Source organism: Eurosta solidaginis, chromosome 2 (assembly GCF_040869045.1).
Source record: "Eurosta solidaginis isolate ZX-2024a chromosome 2, ASM4086904v1, whole genome shotgun sequence".
Taxonomy (NCBI): Eukaryota; Metazoa; Arthropoda; class Insecta; order Diptera; family Tephritidae; genus Eurosta; species Eurosta solidaginis.
This window is the reverse complement of record NC_090320.1, coordinates 39,114,822-39,129,814: the sequence shown is the minus strand read 5'-3', so window position 1 is coordinate 39,129,814 and position 14,993 is coordinate 39,114,822. Positions and strand designations below refer to the sequence as shown.

The 14,993-nt window shown below is 38.0% G+C and overlaps 1 protein-coding gene and 1 long non-coding RNA gene across 9 annotated transcripts in view; one reads left to right on the top strand and one right to left on the bottom strand.

The window, feature by feature from the left end:
* Nucleotides 1–14,993, top strand: part of GABA-B-R1 (gamma-aminobutyric acid type B receptor subunit 1) — a 724,819-nt gene that overhangs the window by 619,584 nt on the left and 90,242 nt on the right. For all 7 annotated transcript variants that reach the window (XM_067765072.1, XM_067765071.1, XM_067765070.1 and 4 more), the window contains one exon: nucleotides 5,387–5,529. In XM_067765072.1, the coding sequence (XP_067621173.1) occupies nucleotides 5,387–5,529 (143 nt within the window). The remainder of the gene's footprint in view (nucleotides 1–5,386; nucleotides 5,530–14,993) is intronic.
* The window catches only part of LOC137239599 (uncharacterized), a 384,448-nt gene continuing 374,765 nt past the window's right edge, over nucleotides 5,311–14,993 (bottom strand). For both annotated transcript variants that reach the window (XR_010949429.1, XR_010949430.1), the window contains exon 4: nucleotides 5,311–5,511. This is a non-coding gene — a long non-coding RNA (uncharacterized lncRNA). The remainder of the gene's footprint in view (nucleotides 5,512–14,993) is intronic.

Genomic DNA, 14,993 nt, shown 5'->3' with positions numbered 1-14,993 from the left:
TTCCTGGGATAGAGGTTCGACGCCTTGTTGTGTATATAACTGAAGACCTTCTCAGGCGCCGTATTCCCTCATATTGCTTGCGAATATGACTTTTTAAGCCTTTGGGAGGTAGGGCCTCTTCAATCCGATTTCTGTTGGGATGCCTAGGTTTCTGGGTATTCAAGAGAAGTGTTCATTCAGAATTTCTATCACTGTGTAGGTGGTGTTTTTGGGGCATAAGAAGACAGCCCAATTCTGAGGGCAGCGTTTTGGCAGGCCTGTATTTTCATCCAGTGAGTCACATTTAGGCTTGCTATTGTGGGTTATTATCGAAACATATCTACAACTTTTTGATAAAGAATCGATAACTGTTCGATAGCAAACCGTTTTTTTTTTTCCAAAAAAAAATATCTTAGCACTTTGATAACATATCCATAACTTCTCAATAATAAATCGATAAAATAACGATAACTTTTCAATAAGTAAATAATAATCTTCAATAAATAAATAGTAATCTTAAATTATAGATAGATTATAGATCAATTCTGCATAAAAAGATGCATCTTTATGCAATAAAAAAACATATATGACATGACGTAAAAAAACTCACAACACTGCGATAACAAATCGATATTTCGATAATTTCTTGATAACATTTGAATAACTTTTCGATATAATCGATAAATATTTTAAAAGATGTCAATTACTTTTAACAATAATCCATAACATTTCGATAGAACATCGATAACTATTCGTTGCATTTTTTTTTTTACATTTGAGCACATGCATAACAATTCGATAAATAATCGGCTTTTCTTTAATAAATAAATATCTTTCGATAACAACAAAGCTGTCGATAAAAAAAAGATAACCATCGATAACTTTAGTTGTCATTTACCAGTTTGTAACCCTTCGATAACTCGCCTATACGTCATCGAAAACAAACTCTTATATTTCACTGATAACAAACTGACTACAGACCGTTAGCTTCGATAACAACTTATTAAAGATCCGTCCGGTGTCGATGGTGACTTCGGTTTTGACTTTTTATCTTTGCCTTTCCGTTCCTTTTCTCTTTCCCTTCCTTTCCTTTCTTTTTCTTTCCTTTACTTTCCTTTCTTTTTCTTTCTTTTCTTTTCCTTTTCCTCACTTGCTTTTCCTCTCCTCCTCTCCTTTCCTTTCGTCATCTAGACCCTATAGTTCTCTTTTAATTCGATTTATACTTTCTATCTTTATCTTCGTAGATACTAAAACGTTTAAATTTATTCAAAAAATATTTCAAAAAAGTATTCCTCAACAACTTAAATTCACCTACAAAGAAACATCAGTTATGGCTACTTAAACTATTCATATTGAAACATTGTAAAAGGAGTGCTCTTGCTCTTTCCAAAGGAACAACTGCATAAATTAATAAAAAAAAAACATCACTTCCGTCCTACCTCCCCAAGGTGACTGATGTCGCAAGCAAGTTGCAATTAATGGTTTCTTCTGCTTCGTTAAACTTTTACTTCGATGGGGGTTTTTGTCATGTTTTTCACTTCTCCAAACTTTTCTACTTCCGATTGAATGTACTCGTACTCGGATATGATAAGCCACACCCTGAAAAAAGCACAGGGCACCATGCGCTGAAGAGCAGAGCATCAATGACAGTTCAATTGCTTTAATTACTGATGAAGTTCTTCAACTCGTTTTGCTGCACAATCCGCTTTCTCTCTCTCTCTCTCTCTCTCTCTCATGGCACTTGCATATTTTAATTTTACATAACCTCAGTTAGGTGACTTTCTTGTTGGCTGATTTTTTTGACTTATTCTTTTGCTATATAAGTTTTGCTCAAATAGTTGTTTGACATCTGCATTGGATTGCATTGCAGTTAAATTATCGTCGTTTGTAATTTTCGTTTTTTACTTATTTGGTGTTTTTTTCTTTTGCTTCGTATGGTAATTTCTGTAGAATGCCAATTTGGAAGAATTCCATTTCGATTTACTCTTGTTTTTTTTTTTTGTCCTTTTTCATGCATTTGCTATTTTTTTCTCCTTTTTTCTCTTATTCATTTGAAATGTTACTAAAATAGTAATTTGAGGAGAATTTTTTAATGTTAAAAGTCGCAGAAATTTATTGGTTTTAACCGCTGCATAAATTTGTTATTCCTTTTTTATTGCTCTTTTGCTGCTTTGCCTGAAAGAGCACTAAATCCATATTGCTCTTTAAAAATTTCAAGTAAAGCATTAAGATGAATTCTTAACCTATGTGGTATAGGCTGACTTCGTAAATGCATATTGCAATGGAGTATGATAAAGCATAATGTTCGTTCTCAACACAGCTTTGCTTATTGATGATGGAGTATGTTCGTTTTTGCATTGCAACTCTTTTTCATGCGCATCGATTGTCATTTTTGTGCATGATAAATTTTGTTCATGCATTTGTGATGGAAAGCAGTGATACAAAACATTTTTGTTTTGCATAGGTTGCGCAATAAATCGCAGCTTATGCTTTGCAATATGCTTTTAAGAAGTCAGCCATACTCAAATTAAAATGCTTACTGTTGTGCTAGTCGGCTTTGCCCGATGAAAACTTATAGGGGGAGGAACAAGCTCCCTTGATGGGCAAGCCTCCCTTGGAATCCTACACTCTTTGGATAAGGAGAGATGTAAATGTTGGCTGAGCTAGGGATTTCCAGATGTCCCGGTTACAGGGGAACCTATACCCGCACCGCCGGCGATTGCTGGCTCTGCAGGGAATGCCTGCCAGATTTTTTCAAGTCATACAAGTCTCGGAGCCCGTATGATATTATACTAACGCAACTTCAAAATTGGGGACTTTCGGCTACTGGTTTGTCATCTGATTACAGCAATTGGCTTAAGCAGGGCTTCATTCCAAAAGCCTTGAAAAAAAGTCAAGGTTACTTTTATTCCAATTACCGGTAAAAGCACTCATGTATCACCATAGACATCAGACCAATCAGTCATTTCTCCTAAAAAAGTGGAGCGTCTTATTGGCCTGTGCATACAGGCAAAGATTCCGCGAAGATTACTATCGGCATCGTAGCATGCCCACTGCAGGTAACCGAAAACGGCTCTCTATTAAATTGTCCAGCAAATGGAGGGGTCCCTAGAGCACAAAGAATAAGCTTTGACTTCTTTCTTCACATTGAAAGAGCGTTTAACAATATACTGCTTTGGCCTCTTGCTAATGCCCTTCTTAGCTTAAAAATCGAGAAGGCTCTGGTTGATTTCATTAATAGTTTCTGTGCAACGGAATTGTCGCAGCGGTGTGAAATCGCGAGAAAGGTATGCAGAGGCATGCCACAAGGGACATCCCATCTGATCTGCTCTGGAATACTGACTCATTCAGTCAATGTGAGGTCCTCATGGACCGGCCATTTCGACCTAACCTCCGCTCTGGTATTATATTAAACGAACTAATGGTGAAGGTAGAAGGTGGTGGCTGCCGCGAGGTGGTCTCTGCTGACGAACTGGCAATCATTGTCAGAGCTGAATTTCTGGATATGTGGACTGGCAATCAACCCTGGAAAACAGAGCTTATTATTTGTACGAGGAGATAAAATATCTTCGTTTTCAGAAAACCTTCGACTGGGGGAATACCGTTGTTAATTTCTGACACCAAATACTAAGCGGTTTTATACATATTCGATTACAAGATCCACATAGTTAAGATCAACGACTTAATTGTATTGTTTTATTGCAGCATCCAAGTGCTCATTATCTGGCGCCCGAGCAGGAACTGCTACTGAAGTCTGAGCGGTTTATGAGGTGTATTAAGTGAATGATAATAATAAGCGAAGTGAAATCAAGACGTTAGCACTGTTATCTCAGTGAGAGCGTTAGACGCCCTTGTTGTTGTTCTTGTTGCATCAGCACTTACCTCTATCCAATAACTAAATACCCTCACAAATCGCAAACATTCTCTAATGGGTTGGTTGCTGTGCTGCCCGGCTATGGAGACGGACCCAAGTAGCGCTCTAGGTGCCATTTTGATGATTTCTAATGGGAGTCTAAGGAAAGTTGCAGTTTCAACAGGGGTAGACCAAGATGACAGGGGTGAGAGGGATATTAGAGGCGTTGGTTTCACATTGCAATTGAAAACATGGGTGGTGTCATGTGGGGACACGTTGCAAGCAGGTCATACATTATGAATGTCGGGGTTGATTCTGGATATAAGATAATATTTCAGCTAGTGTAACGCGCGTTTACCCAGGGAGATTGCTTTCGTCTTCAGCGAGTCCAGGGAATTTATCTCTACGAATGGGTTCGCGGGCAGTTTCTATCACAGTCTTCTCAGGTGCCGTAATTCCTGCCAATGCTCGTGGATAGAACTTCTTAAGTCTCTGAGAGGCGGGACCTCTTCAATCAAATGTCAGTTTTGATGCACAGGTTTCTGAGTGTATTCAACAAAAACTGTTTGTTCAACATCTAATTTCGCTGGAGTTGGCAAACCAAGAAATATTCATTCGATTACTTGAGCGCAATGGTAAATATCAACGATTTGTTATATAGTTTTATTGCAGAGTCCAAGGGCTCGTCGAGCAGGGAACTGCTGAAATGTGATTGAGACGAGATATATTCTAAGTAACTTTGAGTGCCTTATGTTGGAACGAAGATGCCAGCCTTTCTCCTTTGTACCGAAAATCCTATCATATAAAAGGAATCATTCACTTCAGTGATGAAAGTAAACCTGAATGCCTTTGTGAAATTTTTAGTTTTACATAGTGGTGAGTGTAAATGTGAGTGACTGAGATGAAAATTGATTACACTAAAACATTTTACGGGTAGGTAAAGTCAATTGTTGCTACTATAACCACTGACTATTAGCGGGTTACAGTATGCCTGTCGTAAGAGGCGACTAAAACACCCAATTGATTCAAGTGGTTGTGTAACGGGACCCTTTCAAGAGGTTGGCAGCGCAATATATAGCTTCTCCAACCCAATTTTCAACCTCACCTACCCGTACGAATCCTGTTTAACAGCCGTTCTTCATGGAATAAGGGGGAGGGACGGAATGGTCTTGAATGTTTCATGCGGTCATACTAAATCGTTCCCGAGATGATCGGGCTAGTACCTTAATGGTGCTTGGGATGGCCTTGAATGTTTCATGCGGTCATACTAAATCGTTCCCGAGATGATCGGGCTAGTACCTTAATGGTGCTTGTTACAGTAACGTACCGGAGCTGCATCCGGAAAAGAATCTTCAAAATCGATAACACTCCCCAAGGCCTTCGACGATTGTCCTCATCGCTACAACAACAACAACTATCAGATAGAATGATATTATAATGAAAACTGTAATACTATTTTAAAGAATATTTTTATTTTCTACAAAAATTAAATGAAATTACAATATTTTTATTATTTAAAATGTTTGTTAACTTTTTTAAAATTTCCATTTCTAGGTACCTCAGGATCGCACTATCGTAAGACGCGTTTTGCGCACTGTATCGCTGCCATTATTTGTCTGTATGTGTACAATTTCTTGTTGTGGTATATTAGTAGCCTTAGCACTTATTGTATTCAACATCTGGAATAAGCATAGAAGGTGAGTAATGTTGATTTAAAAAAAAAAAAACAATAATAGTTATATAAAAATACGCATATTTATTATCTGGAGAATTATAAATATAAGTAGCAGAGAACACAACTAACATTTAGTAAATTTGAATTTCAGTATACAATTTCTCTGGTTTAAACCAAATTTGACGTCTTCTTTTACTGTGTAGCCTTGCACCTAGAGATGGCTCATAACTGACTCATTTATCTATTCAAGAACTTTAGAGTATTTTATGCTACTTCAGATTTAATCCAATTTCAAAAAGCTACTATTTACTCTTTTATGTATCAGCTGAAATAAAACTATCAGCTTCATTTCTCCCTACCACAGCAAAAGCATCCAAAAGTAAATTCTGTGTGCGAGTCATAACCACCTTAGCCAAGGAGAACCGCACACAACCAGCAAACGCCAGCGACACCTGCTTTTATTTATTCAAATCAGCGCAGTAATATTTCACGCTTCGACGATTTACGCTTTTGTTTTATGCTTTCAAAAGCAGCCAAAGGGAGAACTGCACAACAAAATATTTATACATGTGCGCTTGTGGTCTTTTCACGTATACTCACATGTGGTGCTGACAGGCATTTAAGTGCTTGAGTGCAGTTGTATGCGCTGTATTGGAGTTGCTGGTTTAAGGAGAAAGTGAACTGTAATTGAAGCAAAAAAAAAATCTGCACAGGCACCAGGGTTAGGGAATTTAATAGCACCAACAGATTGAATTTGGTAAAGCGGGGGGAGTAGATTACAGCGTGGCTATTAACTTACTAAAACTGGCTGACATATTCGTATTGCGTTAAGCGTAACTTTTACGTGGTTTCTGATTATATGTATATAAATATTTATTTACATATACAGGAACACATATTTGGTGCAAAGTAAAGGCGATTAAGTTATTTCTTTTTTCATACATACGATTTATGGTAGAAATTGAATTATTCAGTATTATTTTGAAGTTTTTTTTTGTTTTTTTGTTCTGTAAAGCTTTTAGGACTTTTTATATTTTAATTCTTTCCATGAACCGCAGAGATCCACAAAGGGCAGCTTCAAAGGTTTTGAAAATATACGAAAGAAAATTTAAAGTTTTGTAAAATAGTAAGCGCCTAAAAATATGCAACACGAAGCCTAGTGTAATAAAAGGCATCCCACAGAGTGGGAACATTGAGAACTAAGAAATATCAAGTTTGTTAAAGTTTAAATAATAACTTTTTTGCGTTATCTGGCACTGCATCCTTTTAAGAGTATATAAAATTCCCTACTATCTCATTTGCTGATACTGCCTACTATTATGCTTTTTCTCTGCGTTTTACTCATTGTACATTTAAATGCCCTGCCTTAACACAAAGTGGGAGCACCATTTTTTTTTTTTTTTAATGAACCATTTACCCTTTCCTGTTTTGAATGCCCGCTCAGCATTTTATAAAACACGCTTCATAAGTTTTTACAATTTTCTGTTTCCTTTTAAATCGTATTTAGATTTGTACTATTTAAAAAATATTGTAACGAATTTACTGAAATTCCGCTTATTTCTGTTCCGCTTAAACTGTTGAATAAATAACTCCAATATTGAGATGCAAAAATTGTCTTTATTAAAGTACTTCACAATAACACTTATACTTCGCAACTGATAGCTTGCTTAAGCCAAACTGATTGTCGTGCCTCAACTGTTGCTGCTTTTATACTCTGTGATTTCTCGTTCGCATACTTCTAGGCGCTTCCATTTCTAGAATTTACTTCTCCTTTACAAACTATAAATTTCTCAGCTATAACTGCAGATGCACGATTTTATAGCTCCTCGCATTGTCCATGCGCGTGTATATGTGAGTGATACTTGCACAAATGATTGCATACTTTTGGGAGTATCTCAGATATATGCATGTGTTTGTGCGTTACTCGCCGCTGCTTGTATGGACATATGGGTGGACATAATGATTGATGTGTTGATGTTCATACAAGTCACTACATAGCATCGGCTTAGAGATGATACTATCCCTTAGTGTTGCCAATATTCGTCACACTGCCCTCCTAAGTCTGATCGTCCCGATCACACAAATCTCTCGATCTAAACGCTGACAGCCTTTCCAAATGAACCACTTTCATTTTGGTTCGTGGTTTGCCAATGGTTTATATGCGGTAGATGGTATCACTGGTCTTCTTCACAACTTTGTACGGGCCTTCCCAACTGCACCGACTTTTGGATGGAACACCTTTCTACCGGTGAGGGTTGTATAGCAGTACCAAATCTCTCTACAAGAAACCTTCCGAATTATAGTTCTTGTCGTACCTGTGTTTCACCCTACTACTCATTAGCCAGGTCCGTTCCCTCACACTCTGTTCTTTGGCCAATGAACAACTTCGAAGAGCTTGCGCTTGACAGATTGGCTTCGCATAATCAGTATCGTTCCCACGTTTCACAACAGTAGTGCGCCCTGTCTTGAAACTACCCTCGCTTTCCTTCTGGAAATTCTTTCCTTCGTTTTCGTGCGTCCCTTTGGTTTTGTCAATGCCAGTGTTTCTCTCGCAGGTACTTTTGATTTCGCTTTATTTGGCCCATTCGATCCATAAACTTTTACCTTTGACTTTCGTGGTCTTTGTCGAGTCTTCTCTGCCATTACTCGATTACTGCTGAACCCTTTCTCCAAACCCAAGTTAAGTGGTATATCCTGGTTCTTATAGCGCATAATCCTTCTCCGCATATCGATCCTGATGTCATGGTCAGCAAAGGAGTCCACTCCCAATATGACTTCATCAACAATCTCCGCCACAATGAATTTGTGTAGAACCATGATCTTCCCAATTAAGACCTCACATATCACTACTCCCTGGACTTGGTTATACTCGCCTGTGATCGTACGCAACCTTGATCCAGGAAACGGTTTTACTCTCTTGTTGGCCAAATCAGATCGGATTAAAGAATGATATGCGCCCGTATCTACAGTTAGTACACGTTCTTTGCCATCCACATTCCCTCTGACGGTAAGACTGCTTGATTTCCTTCCAATTTGCGACACAGATATCACAGCATATTCAATAGCGGGGGCAAGTTTTCGATCTTTACATCTAACTCGCTCTTGCTTATCTCCTCCAGCTTTGCGTTTACGGCAACCCAAGTTGGAACTACCAGGACCGGTGCTGCAATGACTAGCAATGTGACCTGGATTACCGCACTTGAAACATTTGATTGCATCATTATTCTTCTGTTGCGTTCCTTTTAAAGCTTCTAAAATTGCGTCTACCCACTCTGGCCTTTCTATTTCCACACGGCGTGGCTTACACAGAAGCGACGCTGTTTCCTGAATCAGTGCATGCGATACCGTTTCAGCAAATATTAGTTTTGGATTCGCATATGTAGCTCGTTTCGTTTCCACATCTCTTATGCCATTTGTGAGGCTCTGGATTTTAACCCTCTCGGTGTATTCCACGGGTGCGTCCGCATTTTCCAAATGAGCAAACCTTTCAACATCCGAAGCAAACTCTTGCAAAGTCTCATTAGCTTTTTGGTGACGGTTTTGCAATTCTATTTGATATATCTGTTTCCTGTGTTCCATCAATGCTTTATAACTGTTACGTTCGTACTCTGGGATGGTCTGTAATATCTCAGCAGCTGGTCCTTTTAAAGCCACGAACAATGCAGCAACTTTATCTTCACCATTCTAGTTGTTCACTGTTGCTGTCTTCTCAAATTGTAACTTAAAGACCTGGAAAGGAACAGAACCGTGAAAGGATGGTGTTTTTACCTTTGGATTACTCGTCGAAACTTCTGGGCGGTTTAGTTGCAACTGCTCGATACGTCCTCTCAAAGAATCCACCTCGGCCTCGATTTTTCCTCAAACTGTACAAATTTTTGTATCCTGGGCCTCCAGCTTCGATGATACCCTTATCTCCTGTGCCTCCAGCTTGGATATAATTTGTGTCGACATTTGCGAAATACACGTTTCTTGTGCTTCAATATTTGACGTTAGGCGTATCTCCTGCGATTCCATATATGTCTTCTGTTCTGCCAGTTGAGATGGCATTTGCGACGACATTTCTGAAATGCGTGCCTCCTGTGCTTCCATCTTGGATGTTACTGTCGATGTTTGTGCAGATATTGCAGCTAATATTGTGTTCAAGTCTGTGTTCGCCATTGTCTGCGGTGTTTCGTTTTTCTTTTCAATTTTTGTTGTTGTCTCGTCGCCATCAAGATGAAAGGCATACTCTTCCACGTTAATTCCTTCTGCTTCCATTGCCTCTCGTAGTCTTGCCTGAAGTTCGAGTTTATTACCGGTTGTATTCAATCCACGGCCCTCCAACTCCTTCTTCAATTGCTGGATCTTCAATTCACTCCACTTTGCCATGTCCTTGTTGTACTCGAAATCTTCGGAATTTATTCAACAATGCCTCTTCTGACACCAATTGTAACGAATTTACTGAAATTCCGCTTATTCCAAATCTTCTGCTAACGCTCGAATCACCAAACGGTTGAATAAATAACTCCAATATTGAATAATGCAAAAATGGTCTTTATTAAAATACTTCACAATAACACTTATACTTCGCAACTGATAGCTTGCTTAAACCAAACTGATTGTCGTGCTTCAACTGTTGCCGCTTTTATACTCTGTGATTTCTCGTTCGCATACTTCTAGGCGCTTCCATTTCTAGAATTTACTTCTCCTTTACAAACTATAAATTTCTCAGCTATAACTGCAGATGCACGATTTTATAGCTCCTCGCATTGTCCATGCGCGTGTATATGTGAGTGATACTTGCACAAATGATTGCATACTTTTGGGAGTATCTCAGATATATGCATGTGTTTGTGCTCGCCGCTGCTTGTATGGACATATGAGTAGACATAATGATTGATTTGTTGATGTGCATACAAGTCACTGCTTAGCATCGGCTTAGAGATGATAATATCCCTTAGTGTTGCCAATATTCGTCGCAGTATGTTTTATCTGTAAAGCCTATAGCCCATATTTTAAATCTATCCATGAGCCGCAGAGATCCAAAAAGGATAGCTTAATTGGATTGACAAATAAACGAACAAAAATAAGGCAGTTTAATAAAGTATGTGCATAAAAATATGCAACGCGAAGCCTAGTGTAATAAAAGGCATCTCACAGAGTGAGAACATTGATAACTGTTTTGTGCCGCTGAGTCTATCTGCTTTATTTATAGACTAAAAAATATCAGAATTTTTAAAGTTGAATTAATTACTTGTATGCGTAGTTTAGCATTGCATACTTTAGGCTCAAATAAAATTCCCTAATATCTTAATAACTATTACTGCAACCTACTTTTCTTTTTCTCCGCGTTTTACTCAGTGTACATGACGGTGTTCGGCCTCAACACAAAGTAATAGTACAATTTTTTTGTGTTATTGAACAAACGACTGACTATTCCTCAACTTGCGTGCCACCTCAACACTTCATAAATCATGCTTCATAAGTTTTTCTAACTATCTATTCCTCTTTTCTATCTCATTTAGATTTGTTAAAGTTTCTTTAGACATTCAAAGCGCCCACCCATCTAATTAAAATGTCTCTTCTTTTGTTTTTCTACACTTAGCCCCGGAGTAAGTGACGCACATCATTTTCTAAAGGAGCATAGTCAAAAACTAATTTCATATTCATAGCCTCAAAAGTCATATACATTTTCTATAAATATTTTATAAAAGTTATGAAAATTCACACAAACAGAAAAGTTTGCATGCCCAATTTCAAAATAACTCTCTGTTGGTAAAATAGTTAAAACTTCATTGAATAAATTGCCTTTCAGCTGCCTCATTTACCAAAATACTTTCAGGTCCTGCATACGTCGAAGTTTTGCTCGTGTAGTAGAGCAACACTCAAAACTTCATATAAAATTCTACTCCGAAATGGCAACTACTTAGCAGCTGCACCCTTAAGTACTTTTTGAAGTTTAAAGTAACTCATACGCCATGCCGCACATGGGGCACCTGAGCTGTATGTTTATGAATATTAGGTGGGGTGGAAAATGATGTTATGAGTTAGAAATTAAACCGTTAATGTAGCCACTTTAAAACTCAAAAACTTTTGAAGTCGCAACCGAAAACGATTTTTTTAATTTGTTTCAAAGAATAATAAAACCTAGGTCCAGAAAACAGTCCCGAAACTCTTTCGAAATAATTCCGAAAACAATTTCGTAATGAACCGAAATTACACCTGGTTCGGTCCGGAAGTAATTCTGAAATGATCTCTTAAACAAACTCAGAATGATAGGCCCCAAACGATTCCAAAAACAACCCCAAAATTATCTGGGAGGGTTGCCGAATTTATCCTTAAATAATCCGAAGTTGATACCAGCGATAATCCCGAAAAGAGTTCAAAATTATTAAGAAGTAATTTCGAAGTGGTCGAAGGCAATCCCGAAATAATCCAAGGACGGTTATAAATTTAGTTCCAAATTATCCTTTAAGCAACTTCGTAGTGATCTTTAGATAGGCTGGAAATTATTCCAAAAATAGTCCCTCAATTATTTGGAAACATTCTTCTACTGATTCTGAAATTGTTCGGATTTGATCACAGAAACAATCCTGTAAACAGTCTATAATCATCCCGAAGTAATTTCGAAATGATTCCTAAAACAATCTCAAAATTAACTGCGGACGGTCAGTGAATTGTTCCGTAATAGTCTCTCAAATAATCTCCAAACGATTCCGAAATAATTTCTGTAACACTCCGGAAACTATTCCAAAATAGTCCTGAAGTTATCCTGAAAAAATATCGAAATTACTCGGCGATAGTTCCGACGTTGTGACGAAGTGTACTTCAAACCTTAGTCAATCTCGAAATTTCTCCGATATCGTTAGGTTATCCCAGCACAATTATACTGACGCAATCACGAAAGTAAACCAAATAAAATCGAGATAGTCTCAAGGTGCTTACAAAGTGAGAACGAAGTCGAAAACAGCTCAATCTCGGGAACCGTTTTCAATCGGGTTTGTACGAAATAGTCAGCTCTAATTTATTCACTGAAAACAGTCTTGAAGACTTCTCGAAGTAGCCCCGAAAAGAAGTTCTAAAGTCATCTGAAATCATTTTTAGATCAGTCCCAAGGTAACAATGAAATAGTTTCCAAATTATTCTCAAACAACTTCAAAATGTTTTTGAGATAGGCCCGAAATTACTTCGAAAACAATCCCAAAACTGTTTGATTTTTTTTTTCTTTGATTTTGAAACAATCCTGATTTCATTCCAGAAGCAATATGAAACCGTCCTAGATTACCTCGAAGCAATTCTAAAAGAATCCACAAATGTTTCGTAGACAGTCCTAAAATTATTCTGTAACGGTCCCTGAAATAATCTCGAAACAATTTCGAAACTACATTATAAACACTCCCGAAACTATTGAAAAATGATCCTGAGGTTAATCCGAAAACAATCCCAAAATGATCTCAAAATGGTCGCGAATTAATGACGTAGTATTCGCCAAATCTTAATCAGCACCGACATTTTTCATAAATCGTACTATGATCCTAAAAGCAGTTCCGAAAATGTATCCTGATACAATTAAGATCTCAACCGAAAACTTTACCATAATAGTTTCAAAGCATCATGCATGCTCTAAAACCAAAAACGGGCGGTGCGTCCCACAAACTTTTTTTCAACAAAGGAAAAATTACCCAAAAAAATAAATAACAAAAATCGATAATTAACAAGTAAGGAAGCTAAGTTCGGGTGTAACCGAACATTACATACTCAGTTGAGAGCTATGGAGACAAAATAAGGAAAATCACCATGTAGGAAAATGAACCTAGGGTAACCCTGGAATGTGGTTGTATGACATGTGTATCAACTAGAAGGTATTAAAGAGTATTTTAAGAGAGAGTAGGCCATAGTTCTATGGATGGACGCCATTTAGGGATATCGCCATAAAGGTGGACCAGGGCTGAATTTGTTTGTACGATATGGGTATCAAATGAAAGGTGTTACTGAGCATTTTAAGAGGGAGTGGGCCTTAGGTCTATCGGTGGACGCCTTTTAGAGATATCGCCATTAAGGTGGACCAGGGGTGACTCTAGAATGTTTGTACGATATGGGTATCAAACGAAAGGTGGTAATGAGTATTTTAAAAGGGAGTAATCCTTAGTTCTATAGGTGGACGCCTTTTCGAGATATCGCCATAAAGGTGGACCAAGGGTGACTTTAGAATGTTTGTACGATATGGGTATCATACGAAAGGTGTTACTGAGCATTTTAAGAGGGAGTGGGCATTAGGTCTATAGGTGGACGCCTTTTCGAGATATCGCCATTAGGGTGGGCTAGGGTGACTCTAGAATGTGTTTGTACGATATGGGTATCAAATGAAAGGTGGTAATGAGTATTTTAAAAGGGAGTAATCCTTAGTTCTATAGGTGGATGCCTTTTCGAGATATCGCCATTAGGGTGGGCCAGGGGTGACCCTAGAATGTGTTTGTACGATATGGGTATCAAACGAAAGGTGGTAATGAGTATTTTAAAAGGGAGTAATCCTTAGTTCTATAGGTGGACGCCTTTTCGAGATATCGCCATAAAGGTGGACCAAGGGTGACTCTAGAATGTTTGTACGATATGGGTATCAAACGAAAGGTGTTACTGAGCATTTTAAGAGGGAGTGGGCATTAGGTCTATAGGTGGACGCCTTTTCGAAATATCGCCATTAGGGTGGGCCAGGGGTGACTCTAGAATGTGTTTGTACGATATGGACATCAAATTAAAGGTATTAATGAGGGTTTTAAAAGCGAGTGGCCCTTAGATGTATATGTGAAGGCGTTCTCGCGATATCGACCAAAATGTGGACCAGGTGATCCAGAAAATAATCTGTCGGGTACTGCTAATTTATTTATATATGCAATACCACTAACAGTATTCCTGCCAAGATTCCAAGGGCTGTTGATTTCGCCTTGGAGAACTTTTTCATTTTCTTCTACTTAATATGGTAGGTGTCACAACCATTTTACAAAGTTTTTTCCAAAGTTATATTTTGCGTCAAAAACCAATCCAGTTACCATGTTTCATCCCTTTTTTCGTATTTGGTATAGAATTATGGCATTTTTTTCATTTTTCGTAATTTTCGATATCTATAAAGTGGGCGTGGTTATGGTTGGATTTCGGCCATTTTTTATACCTAGATAAAGTGAGTTCAGGTAAGTACGTGGGCTAAGTTTAGTAAAGATATATCGGTTTTTGCTCAAGTTATTGTGTTAACGGCCGAGCGGAAAGACAGACAGTGGACTGTGTATAAAAACTGGGCGTGGCTTCCACCGATTTCGCCGATTTTCACAGAGAACAGTTACCGTCATAGAATCTATGCCCCTACCAAATTTGAGAAGGATTGGCAAATTTTTGTTCGACTTATGGCATTAAAAGTATTCTAGACAAACTAAATGAAAATGGGCGGAGCCACGCCCATTTTGAAATTTTCTTTTATTTTTGTATTTTGTTGCATCGTATCATTACTGGAGTTGA